The sequence below is a fragment of the Papaver somniferum genome, chromosome 11 (assembly GCF_003573695.1).
Source record: "Papaver somniferum cultivar HN1 chromosome 11, ASM357369v1, whole genome shotgun sequence".
Taxonomy (NCBI): domain Eukaryota; kingdom Viridiplantae; phylum Streptophyta; class Magnoliopsida; order Ranunculales; family Papaveraceae; genus Papaver; species Papaver somniferum.
The window spans coordinates 70,829,835-70,843,042 of record NC_039368.1 but is presented as its reverse complement, the minus strand read 5'-3'; the positions used below and the strand labels follow the sequence as shown (position 1 = coordinate 70,843,042).

The 13,208-nt window shown below is 38.1% G+C and overlaps 1 protein-coding gene and 1 long non-coding RNA gene across 2 annotated transcripts; both read left to right on the top strand.

Moving 5' to 3' along the window:
- Nucleotides 1–3,050: 3,050 nt before the first annotated feature.
- On the top strand, nucleotides 3,051–3,495 carry LOC113321908. The gene is made up of 3 exons (XR_003346913.1): nucleotides 3,051–3,071; nucleotides 3,183–3,287; nucleotides 3,382–3,495. It is a non-coding gene; the product is annotated as an uncharacterized LOC113321908 (long non-coding RNA).
- Nucleotides 3,496–3,580: 85 nt separating this feature from the next.
- LOC113324538 lies at nucleotides 3,581–5,169 on the top strand. Its single transcript, XM_026572856.1, has 5 exons — nucleotides 3,581–3,628; nucleotides 3,744–3,953; nucleotides 4,040–4,272; nucleotides 4,372–4,576; nucleotides 4,840–5,169. The coding sequence occupies exons 1-5, from the start codon at nucleotides 3,581–3,583 to the stop codon at nucleotides 5,167–5,169; spliced, it is 1,026 nt and encodes a 341-aa protein (XP_026428641.1).
- The last annotated feature ends 8,039 nt before the right edge of the window (nucleotides 5,170–13,208 follow it).

Genomic DNA, 13,208 nt, shown 5'->3' with positions numbered 1-13,208 from the left:
CTAAAAAACTGAGACATTGTAGTGTTTATGTACTCTAAATTCATCAGTTTCTTTGTTTATGTGATAATAAGCTTTGGATATGAAGTACATAAGGCCAATAGTGATTGATTGTGTTTCTGAGATGATGAATGTGTAGTCCATAAATGTTGTACTGAAATAAAACCAATTAAATTTTGCAGGTAAGGTTGTGACAAAATCTGTTAGGAAGTTGTATAGGTCTGGTTTCACAGCATTACATAGCCTGGTTGCCAGAATGAAGGCGAGTAAATATACTTTGAGTGAAGCCACATTGGAAAAGATAGCCGAATCTTCTTATGGACAGATGTTTTTGATGTTCTGGCACACTAAGTACTCAGAAAGTCATTGGGAAAAGTTGGAAGGTGCAGTGAAAAAGTACTTGAAGTGTTACAAAAGGGGTCGAGTCAAGAATGAGCTCACATTTGAGTTTGTTAGAAGAGGTGAAACACACATTATCACGTCGACACCAGAAAAAATGGGTGTAATGTTTGGAATGCCAAGAATGGCAGGAAGAAGAACTGATGACACCTTTTTGATGCGAGGTGGTGGATGGAGGAAGAAACCATTCTACATTAGACACTTTGGAGATAGCAACACGGTTACAAGACCAATGCTACAAGATGCCATCTTGAAACTGCTCAAGCATACTGGAATCAAGAATTGTAAATCTGAAGGTGGCGAAGACAGTGATGATGACAATGATGAACAAGTACCCGATAGTGAAGATGATGAAGATATGGAGTACATGATACCAAGAGTAGAAACTGAACAAACAATTGAAGATATGGTTAAGCTATTATGCCTGTTTATGTGTATTACTTTGTTTTTTACAACAAAAGATGCTCATAAACTCAAAGAAAAGTACTTTGGTTTAGTTGATGATCTTGAGAAGTCAAAGAATGTATCTTGGCCTGACCTGATACATAGTTTCTTAGAGAAGAAAATCAATCAGAACTACAACACTCCCGAGGACATCACTGGTTGTGTCGTCTATTTGTTGGTATCGATCATCTAGTACAAGCTTTTTTTTTCCAAGTACATATTTACTCTACTGTCATTTAAGTTTCTGTATTTGATTCTATTGATGTTATTTTTGTCATAGTTGTTGTATGCGGAGCATACTCACTTGGTGAAACCAGTGACGTTACCAGATGATCGATACCTTCCAAGAGCGGCAAGGTGGAACATCAAAGAAATATCTGTTGAGTTTCTAAAGGATATGGAGGCTTCGCAATACACAGTAAGTCCCTAAGAAAAACAATATATATTACTAGGATAAGTTTTATTTCATTATGCTTCTTGTAGTTTTGGTTTAGGAAACAATGATGCACCAGTACATATCTAAAAAACTGAAAAGTTGATGAATTTAAGTATAATTATTTATGTTTTCATAAATAATTATACTTAAATGATTTGTTTTAGGTAGGACACTATCAGAAAAGCAGTTTTCTGATTGACCAAAATGATTGTGTGTGTCATATGCACTATTTATTTGAGTACATATATGTTATACTGATACAAAAACTGGTTATATGTGTGCGTTATATGTACTTTTCCAGTTCTCTAAAGAATTTAAGGATGAATATACTATGTATGAAAAAGAAATGTTGAATGAAATTGCTCAAAGGCTTCCAGTTGAAGACGTGCCATTGACAGTAGATTGGCAAGAAAAATTCGAGGATTTGGAAGTAAAGAATGAAGATTTGAGGCTGACAATTGCAGAAAAATGGTGTGAGTTACAGAGCAGGAAAGAGGACGGCCTCCCCATTGATGTGAGTATCCTAGAAGAGCTTTTGAATGATATATATCACAGAGCTTACCCACCTCCACAACCAAACTCGGGAGAAGAAGAATCTAGCAGTAGCTCTGAAGAAGGGCATGATGATTTGGATGACACCGTTCCATCAGCAACTACTCCCTTGGTAACAGAGGCTGAACAGGAAATTCCAGATGATACCCAAGAAAAGTCGAATGAACAGGGAAATGCTACTCCAACAATGCCTGTTATGGGGGGCTCTGAAGAAAATCTCACACAGTTCGATATTGAAGTTTCACAGTTTAAAATTTGGGCTAGATCTGATTTGGAGCGAAAGGTGAAAGAGCTGCAAGAGGAAAAGAGCATGCCAGAACCATCACAGGTAAGTTATATTCTTTCTAGTATTAGTTTAGTTTGTAAAAAACTAAAACTTGTCAGTACATATCTACTATACTGAAAAAACATACAAGTACATATCTGCAATACTGATTAAAAACATATCACCTTATGTTGAATAACAGACTGAAAAGGCTGAACTCCAACAAACAGCAGCGACACAAGTTCTGGGTAATATTGAAGTGGAAATTGGTTCTCTTAGAGATAGACAGGTGAGCGAATTGAACGTTACACTAGTTAGTTCAATTTTATACTTTGTCATCCTATAAAATAATACGGTTTGGCATTGCATTTATGTAGGGTGCATCGCTTGAAGAAATGTTGCCGAATATGCAGTTTATGCCTTTGGTTTGTGAGCTGCCGAGTCTCAAAGAACTGCATACCGTGCCGATGGAGAAACTGATTGACCTGGCCATCCATGGGAAGGGTATTTATACCGATGAGTACTCAAAATATCTACAAGCTGAAATTATGGGAGATCCTTATCCATCCTTAGGAATTCTTAGTCTGGAGTACCCATCGACTGGTAGTTTACCAAGCTTGGAAAAAATGGAATCTTCTCAAATCTTCGACAAATTTTATGCTAAAGATCTGGATCCTCCATCACAAGTTTCAAGACCAACTTTTGACTTGGGTTTAGGACCAAGTGATCAAAATGGAGAAGAGGTGCAGCAGCCTGCAATTGATCTAGGTGCACCTGATCCACCTCAAATCCATCTTGCAGCTGCGCCTGCATAATGAAGCTCCAGTTGCTAGAGGAGCATCAGATCAAGCTCAAACGGATCCCTCGGATGAGCAAGCTCAAATCGATACTGCACCTACACTTAATGAAGCCTCTGCAATTTTTTAGCTGCAGCTGAACAAGCTCGTTTGAAATGATCTTCAGCAACCTGAACAAGAAGTATGAACATGTTATAAACCTAGTACATATATCCTTCTGATACATATAACCAGCAGTACGTATATCAATTTTTGGTCAAATAGTTCGTAGTCTGATTTGTTTCAAATGCAGGGAACAAGGAAACCTTGGGATCCCATTCCATTCAATGAAGTAGAAAGGAAGAAGAAAATGAAGAATGACAGAAAGCAACAGCCTACTAAACAATTAGAGAGTCTTGTAAGTACCTAAATCTACTTCTGTTTAATGAATTTATGTTTTGTTTTTAATGATGCTTTTAGCATATGTACTAATGCTGCCGATTCTCAAACAGAAGTATCCAGTTTTAGATGCTGAAAAGGCAGAGGAAGCTCGACTGAAGAAGAATATGAGCGCCGAAAAAGCTAATGCATATGCTGAGACTCTCCAACTTCTTTCTGAGCTACAGAAGGTAATTATAATTACCAAAAAAGTGAAAAGTAACAACTTTATCAATACTTAATGGACCACTTATGTTACATATGTTCAGTAACATGGGAAAACCCAACAGTACATATGTTATGTACTCAGTGAAACTAAAAGTACATAACTTCTGTACTGAAAAGAATCCGACAATACATATGTTCTATTCTGTTCATTTTTTTTTTGCTTTTTTAGTCTCTCATTTGTTTTTTTTACGTTTATGGTATATTGAAGGATAACGAACTTGGAGTTAGTCAAACATCAGAGGAAGATGACGTAACACTTGCCAAGAGACTCGAAGATAGGCTGGCTACAAAGAGTAATGAAGTCAAACCAATAGCGAAGTCGACTACATCAGTCATGGACAAGGAGAAGAAAAAGCCGACTATCTCAGCCAAGGAGAAGAAACTTACTCCAAAAATCACATACACCCCTCAGAAGCCAGTAACTCGGAGCCACCCCAGAAAAGAGTTGATCCTGAGTTTGCTAGTGGCAAAGGACTGTCGGGACCTAAAATGCGAAAAACAAAGTCCAGAACTGAAAACCCAGTTGAAAAAGATTGCCCAACAGAGAAAGTTCAGAAAAAGGATGGCGAGAATGTGAGAAAGAGAAAAGCTAAAGGTGATCCAAATCTGCAAGAACTTACTAAAAAAGTGAAGAATGCACGCAAGTTGTTGAGCCTAAGGAAATCTCCGTTCTATAAGGATTTGAGTTCACAACAAAGAGCGCTTCTCTCTCCTTTTTTTGACAAAGCTACCTCAATGTGAGTCTCTCTTGGATAGGTCCCTTTCATTTTAACAAAACTTTATGTACTTCGTTTAGAATCAAACTTATAATTGATTTGGATTATTTGAATTTGCAGCAACAGTGCTTGGAAAGCTCCTGCTGTGATTGGTCATCACATATTATCTGCAGAGACATTTGAAGATCTGCTACATAACAGGGCTTTAGAGGGAGATCTTATAAATTACTGGCAATACCAACTGAAAAAAGCATATCATAATGAGCAACCGGTGAATGGACAGAGAAAGTACATTCCAGTACTCCACATTGATCCAACAGGCTGGGTATGTTTTCCAATTTATCTCGATAAACAACATGCATCATGTCTTTGTAAAGTGCAGTGCATATCTCTGATACTGTTTTACATTGAATCCGAATTCATGCTTATTTGTTTTATATATTGAGAATTTGAATAGCATATCTGCGAAACTAAAACGAAACAATTTTTTTTTTGATGTTGTAACAAATATTATGCTTTCATATATGTGTTTTACACTATAATTTTCAGTACATATTTACTACACTGATAAATTTAATTCTTTTTCAGTTTTATTTAAGTGACCCAGTACATCAAGTAGCAGCAAACACTGCTGTCTTCTTACCCATCAGGAATATGGAGGAAGGAACCAGGAAGATTATTATTCCAATGTCACACCAAAACGTGCATTGGACGCTTCTTGTGTATGAATGCGAGAAAGGCGAATTCTTCCACTACAACACTTGGGAAGCTGTATCCAAAAACGAGTGTCTCGATAATGCTAATCTTATGGCAGAATACTGCTTGTTAGAAATTAATGAACGCTTGTCGAGCCTGCGCCTTCCACTTGTAAACAGAGTAAAGATGATTAGTTACCCAACACCTCAACAGGGAGACTGACCAGATTGTGCAATATATATCATGCGCATTGTTAGGCTTTTAAGGATGTAAGAAATAAGAGTAAGAGGAAGCCTACTTGTTGACCGCAAGTGCACGGTGTCGATTGTAGCTTGTGCAAGAACGGGTCATTTCCACAGGGACTAGGGTGTGTAAAGTTGAAGATTCCTACTTTCCTAAGCTAAGATTATCCTAAGCAGTAAACTAAGTGGCAGTGATAGTGACAGTGGAGTTAAACAAAGGCAGTGAGCCTAAGGCAGAGAAGCTAAGCAGTAAATGCACTAGGGGATTTGAATTCACCTTATGGCCTATCTAGGCAGCATCAATCTAGTTTATGCTCTTGTCCCTAATGGACCAAGGTGGAGGCTCATGCCTTCCTATAATCCAGGGCATACATAGATAGAGAGTTAATTAACTAAGCTCACTAGCATCACCCCTAGCATTGAGTGTCTTCTTACAGCACACTCAATCACAGGTGATGTTTGATCCCTAAGCTTCATAACTTCCCTACTTTAGTTAAATGTGGATGGTTAAGTCCCTAAATTCTCTAGTTCACCCCTAGAATTGAGTGTCTTCTTACAGCACACTCAATCACAGGTGACTTCAATCACCAAGAACACTAACATCCTAATTCAGTTAAACCTACAAGAGTGTTCACTAAGATTTTGCTACCCAACAAGGTCTTCAGGCTTCATCTAAGCCCTAGCAAGAGTAATTAGAACATATTGACAGTAATTGTAAACATGATAAACATAAAGAGTAATTGAAATTGAAACTTAGAATTAAAACAGAAGATTACAAAACCTAACAGTGGAGAGCACTGGCTAATCCAGGCCTCCAAAGGGTGCTCTGGCTAATCCAGGCATAGCCCATTACAACACCCAAAGACCCCTATTTATACATACAATGGAAATCCCAAAAAATCTCCAATTAACAGCAAAATTAGGGTTTGTAAAAAAATACAATTAAACCCAAAATTGGTTCACCTAACCTACTGATAACAACCCAATCAACCAACCCATGCTTCAATTAGACGTACAATCATGTTCCCCCAATTATCCCCAAATTATGAAATTAGGGTTTATAAGAAATAGAAATTAGGTTTACCTAATCACTGCAAACTCTTGATAGCTCTCACCCATGCTTCCTTACGGTCTTCTGATGCTTCCCACGCCTCCAATTGATCTATATCATCAACTAATTTCACCAACTCACTCCTAGGGTTCAGAGGTGAGAGAATAGGTGAAATTAGTTGTTTGAGAGAGATTAGAACGTGATATAGGTGATGAGTCGAGTGTGTATGATGATTTGAGAAGAGATCGTGGTGGTTGTGGTGGTTGAGAAAGAGTTGGTGGCGGAGCAGGTGGTGGTCGTGGAGTTGCAGAGGAGAAGAAAGGGGGAGAAGAAGGAGAAGCCGATAATTTTAGGGTTAGGGTGTGTTTGGGTTAGGGTATAGGTATTGGTTACTCGGGTGTTGAGCGGGTGTAGCAAATGTTGATGCGCAGCAAGGATGAGACGTTGGATGCGAAGATGATGGATCGATCTAACGGCGAGATGGAGGCAGATCTTGAGTGACCGTTGGATTCTAGATGCAACAATTCTGACGTTCCAGATGAGAGTTAGGTGCTATGATGTTTGACAGGAGCTTCAGAATTTGATGCACTGTGATGAAGAGACCGTTGGATGCATCTGTGGATCCAATCTGACGGCTACGAGCTTAGGCAGGCTTTGGGCTTGGGCTTGGACTTAGGTTAGAGTTTGGGCTTAGAAAATTCTGAGCCCGCTTCTTCTTTAAGAACAAATTCTTCCTTCCAAGCCCACTTCTAGTTGGTCCGGCTCTTGCAAACATCATTCTTCGCTGCCTTTCTGCGGGAGTCTTTGTCGTTTCTTTGCTCTTTTCACTCCGTGAGTTAACCAGGCTTTATTTAGTACCTAAAAATGCAAAATTAATTAAGAAAAGTATTTATTCTTGAAAACAATGAAAATACAGAATATGGGTTAAAATGGAGAATTAGAACACAAAAGATGAGTTAATTGCCAAGAAAAATTATAGAAATATGCACTTTTTAGCACTCATCAAATACCCCTAAACCTGAATTTTACTTGTCCTCAAGTAAAACAAAACTAAGGAAATCCTACCTATACCACTGTCGTTGGTCTCTCGAATGCATTTAGCATATGCACTAAGCCTTTTAAACCACTAAGTGTCCCTAGTGGACGAGTTAAGTCTCGTGAAGGTTTGCTTAGAACGTACCTACAAAGTTCTAGGTCAAAATATAAGCTCATATTCCATCAAATGTGACATGTGCAAGTCAGTTTAAGCTCACAGCAAAATGGAGATGTCAATCTAGCTATCAAAGGCACAATCCTAGCACTGATAACAAATAAAGACATGTGATAAGAGTGTAAAGTGTATCTACACATGTGTAAAGAAAGATCTGAAGTTATGACTACTAATCACCAAGAGATAGTTTTTAGGCGAAGAACCGAATTCTAAGCCAAGCTAGCTGTTCGGCTTTACGAGAATTGTGAATGTTCACCCAATGAGTTGGTGATATTTCAGTTTACCCGCGTTATACATCGATGGCTGCACCCTCCTTGCTTATTACAAGACTATTTACAACAAAAAGATGACTCTTTACATGACTCTTATTTACATTGATTACTCTCTTTTATTTTTGGAACAAGAGAGAACTATTGTCTTTAACATGACAAAACATGAAATAAATTAATACTTGATTTTTTTTTTTTGATATTTTTTTGATTTTTCTGATTTTTTTTTTTTTTTGAAGAAATAACTTTGATCTTTACAACATAGTGACACTTTTGATACATGAACAAAAAGAAAAACATAATTACATGACTCTTAGCAAGAGGTGGCCCTTATCGAATGCATTCGGTCAAATTCTATGGTTGCTTTTCTTAACGTATCCTCCAACTTCTATCCCAGCCAACCAAAGAACAAGCTAGTCAAGTCTCATTCAGTATTATAAAGTGATTGGCAATATAACTTCCTATCAAACACCTTGAAGATCGAGGCTATACATGTATTGGTAGATCGTGCGCGTGCAAGTTTCTTATTACATGTGAATTGTGCTAGAATCAGGGTGCCTAAATATCTAGACTAAGACTCCTAAAATTTACATATTTGCACAAGAGTCAACATTTCAAGGTAAATGAGCTCCATTTTTATGATATTTTTTTTTTATTTTTTTTCAATTTTTTAATTTTTTTCAAAAAAGAAGGAGTTCTTGTTTTCAATTATAACATGTGATCGTGGTATCTACTCTATACCCCCAAACCTAAACTAAACATTGTCCTCAATGTTTCAAAAGATGTAAAGAATTATAATACAACATATGGAGAGGATTATGCTGAGTAGAGAAAAAGGAAAGAGAATACCCGATTTCGGCGAAAGCAATATTAGAACTCCGTTATTCAAGGCAAGAATCCAACATATTTCAGTTAAGAGTCACATTGGATTAGCAAAATATGTACAAAAGAAACAAAAGATTTAACTAAGAAACTATCTACTAAACTCTATACAAGAAAATTTGGTTTTTAATGGGATTGGACTTTTTGGGAAAAATTTGGTTTTTAAGGGAATGAACAACATTTGGTTTTTATGGGAAAAAGCCTTTTGGTTTTAATGGGAAAAAACTTTTTGGTTTTTAGGGAAAAAGAAAATTTTGGTTTTTAATGGGATAAGGAGACCAAGCCCACTGTTGGGTTTTGCGAAGCCCAGCTACGTTTTTGAAAAACAGGCCCACTGCTGGTGAGTAAAGCTCACTGTTGGTTTTTGGAATTTTGAAATTTTGGCCCACTCGAACTTTGGTTCAGGCCCACAGTTCAGAAACAATCCCAGGTAACAATTTGAAATTTGGGCTCTTAAATAGCCAAAGGTCGAGGCCCAACTGGGCTTTGAAAACGTTTTCTGTTTTTGGGTCAAGCCCACAGTGTAAATGTTTAGTTTTCAAATGGATGTTAAGCCCACAGTCCCAGAAATTTAGTTGGGCTTTGGCTAGCTACTAACTAAAATATGAGGCCCAACTGGGCTTTCAAAAGTTCAGTTTTCTTTAATTAAAACAACAGGCCCAAATCAATCTAAAACCACAAGCCCACAAGAAATTAAACAAACAAGCCCACAAGAAATTAATTACAAACCCAACAGAAAATATAAGCCCAAATGTTGGGTTTAATATTACAAGCCCACAAGAAAAATGGAAGCCCACAGTTTGGGTTCTCTTAATGGTTTTAGGCTTACTTGCTTAAGCACAGCCCAGCTGTTCAGTTTGGTTGCAAAAGCCCAGTTGGGCTTTGGATCATCCTAAGCTTGTGTAGCCCAGTTGTGTTTTGGTCTAGTTACAGCAGCAGCAGACAACAACACAAGATCAACTCAGCAACAACAATAGGCTTGGCCTGGCAGGAAACAGCAGCAGCACCAGGTCAGTTTGTGGAAAGGTCACAGCAACAACAGCAGGGGAAACAGCTTCAGCAACAGCAGCTCTGCTGCAGCACCACAGGTAACAGCAGCAGCACCATTTGGGCTTCAAAGCAGCACAACAGCACCAGAGGTTTGTTCTCAGCCTCACAGCAAGGTCACAGTACCTGGTCACTCAACAAAAATGTCAAGGACAACAAAGAAAGGCAGTGAACAAGAACTGTAACACAAGATTGACTGCAAGAATGTAAAGATGACTAATATGCAAATATGATATGCAATCAGGACAGCAAGATGCGATGAGTATGCAATGCAAAGATGAATATGCAGTAATGAATGAAAGTTATGATGAGATAAATGCTTACACTAAATGATTATACTAAATGCAAGATATGCAAGGGAATAGCAGCAAAAGAAAGCAAGGAAAAACAGCAACCACACAATGCCAAGTCCCCGGAAGCGGCGCCAAAAACTTGTTAGGCTTTTAAGGATGTAAGAAATAAGAGGAAGAGGAAGCCTACTTGTTAACCGCAAGTGCACGGTGTCGATTGTAGCTTGTGAAAGAACGGGTCATTTCCACAGGGACTAGGGTGTGTAAAGTTGAAGATTCCTACTTTCCTAAGCTAAGATTATCCTAAGCAGTAAACTAAGTGGCAGTGATAGTGACAGTGGAGTTAAACAAAGGCAGTGAGCCTAAGGCAGAGAAGCTAAGCAGTAAATGCACTAGGGGATTTGAATTCACCTTATGGCCTAGCTAGGCAGCATCAATCTAGTTTATGCTCTTGTCCCTAATGGACCAAGGTGGAGGCTCATGCCTTCCTATAATCCAGGGCATACATATATAGAGAGTTAATTAACTAAGCTCACTAGCATCACCCCTAGCATTGAGTGTCTTCTTACAGCACACTCAATCACAGGTGATGTTTGATCCCTAAGCTTCATAACTTCCCTACTTTAGTTAAATGTGGATGGTTAAGTCCCTAAATTCTCTAGTTCACCCCTAGCATTGAGTGTATTCTTACAACACACTCAATCACAGGTGACTTCAATCACCAAGAACACTAACATCCTAATTCAGTTAAACCTACAAGAGTGTTCACTAAGATTTTGCTACCCAACAAGGTCTTCAGGCTTCATCTAAGCCCTAGCAAGAGTAATTAGAACATATTGACAGTAATTGTAAACATGATAAACATAAAGAGTAATTGAAATTGAAACTTGAAATTAAAACAGAAGATTACAAAACCTAACAGTGGAGAGCACTGGCTAATCCAGGCCTCCAAAGGGTGCTCTGGCTAATCCAGGCATAGCCCATTACAACACCCAAAGACCCCTATTTATGCATACAATGGAAATCCCAAAAAATCCATAATTAACAGCAAAATTAGGGTTTGTAAAAAAATACAATTAAACCCAAAATTGGTTCACCTAACCTACTGATAACAACCCAATCAACCAACCCATGCTTCAATTAGACGTACAATCATGTTCCCCCAATTATCCCCAAATTATGAAATTAGGGTTTATAAGAAATAGAAATTAGGTTTACCTAATCACTGCAAACTCTTGATAGCTCTCACCCATGCTTCCTTACGGTCTTCTGATGCTTCCCACGCCTCTAATTGATCTATATCATCAACTAATTTCACCAACTCACTCCTAGGGTTCAGAGGTGAGAGAATAGGCGAAATTAGTTGTTTGAGAGAGATTAGAACGTGATATAGGTGATGATTCGAGTGTGTATGATGATTTGAGAAGAGATGGTGGTGGTTGTGGTGGTTGAGAAGGAGTTGGTGGCGGAGCAGGTGGTGGTCGTGGAGTTGCAGAGGAGAAGAAAGGGGGAGAAGAAGGAGAAGCCGATAGTTTTAGGGTTAGGGTGTGTTTGGGTTAGGGTATATGTATTGGGTACTCGGGTGTTGAGCGGGTGTAGCAAATATTGATGCGCAGCAAGGATGAGACGTTGGATGCGAAGATGATGGATCGATCTAACGGCGAGATGGAGGCAGATCTTGAGCGACCGTTGGATTCTAGATGCAACAATTCTGACGTTCCAGATGAGAGTTAGGTGCTATGATGTTTGACAGGAGCTTCAGAATTTGATGCATTGTGATGAAGAGACCGTTGGATGCATCTGTGGATCCAATCTGACAGTTACGAGCTTAGGCAGGCTTTGGGCTTGGGCTTGGACTTAGGTTAGAGTTTGGGCTTAGACAATTCTGAGCCCGCTTCTTCTTTAAGAACAAATTCTTCCTTCCAAGCCCACTTCTAGTTGGTCCGGCTCTTGCAAACATCATTCTTCGCTGCCTTTCTGCGGAAGTCTTTGTCGTTTCTTTGCTCTTTTCACTCTGTGAGTTAACCAGGCTTTATTTAGTACCTAAAAATGCAAAATTAATTAAGAAAAGTATTTATTCTTGAAAACAATGAAAATACAGAATATGGGTTAAAATGGAGAATTAGAACACAAAAGATGAGTTAATTGCCAAGAAAAATATATAGAAATATGCACTTTTTAGCACTCATCACGCATCATGAAGAAAGTTGCAAAGGAAGAAGTAATTGATGGAGTGCGAATGAGCTTGGGAGACCCAGAAGAACTAAAGGACAAAATACATAAGAAGAGGATCTCTTTAGCATGCGACATACTCTCAGCAACATCTCGTCCTGAGGAGAGCTGGAATATTCATGCTCCAAAAGGTTTTTAAGACAGTGCTTATATGAATTAGGACTGCATAGTAGAAGTTATCATAGAGAACATATTCAGAGTTTGCTAGTTTGTTTTAGACAATATCAAAGTTTAGTAATTATTCTTATTTATTTTGATAACAATTGTTCTCGAAACTATGGTGTTTGTGTTTAATGTATGTACAGTTGTTTGGCTTTATAAAAATGTTGACATGTTGGATGGTAAAAGTCCATAGTATGAAGTGTTTTGGTGTGTCTTATGTAACATAGACCAGCTATTAGATTCAATTGAAGAATATGACTCTCTAAATTTGTTAATCATGATGGGGAGAACATAAATCTCAGAGCTGGTCTCTTTGTTTGGTGTGTCTTAATTGAACACACAGTACATAATAGTTGTGCTCAGAAAGTCTTGAACAACCAGCCATAATGGCCTAGAAGAACTTAGGGTACATAATAGATGTACTCCAAAAATCCTGAACAACCACAATGACCTGGAAGAAACACATAGTACATACTCACTGTAATATTTATGTAGTACATAGGTGTGACATATTGTAACATTTTTCAGAGTGCACCTTGAAAAAAAATTCATCCAGATAGTTGTTCATTACAAAGTAGATAACAAATCATTATTAAAACAAATTTGGAAATCAACCTGAAAAACCAATAATATTGAAAGTGGATAATGCAGTACAAAGTACCATTAAAAGAGTCTTAAATGAGCACAAAGTACCTTGTCCCAGAAAGATATCAAACAGTACATAATTTCAGCACTCTAAAAAAAGCGAACAAAAGTGTTTAAAATAATGCGCAAAACAGAATCTGCATTGTGACCAATAGAACTAATAAGGGAGAACTGAAAATCTAAAACTCATGGGTATGAAGGAATGACAGTGCACGTTGCCTTGTTGTGGTG

Bases quoted from the DNA above. Each gene is read 5' to 3' on its own strand.
- LOC113324538 (XM_026572856.1), top strand. From the start codon at position 3,581: ATGGGAAAACCCAACAGTACATATGTTATGTACTCAGTGAAACTAAAA. The intron at 3,954-4,039 runs GTAACTCGGAGC...CGAAAAACAAAG, and splicing joins CATACACCCCTCAGAAGCCA to TCCAGAACTGAAAACCCAGT. The intron at 4,577-4,839 runs GTATGTTTTCCA...ATTCTTTTTCAG, and splicing joins ACATTGATCCAACAGGCTGG to TTTTATTTAAGTGACCCAGT.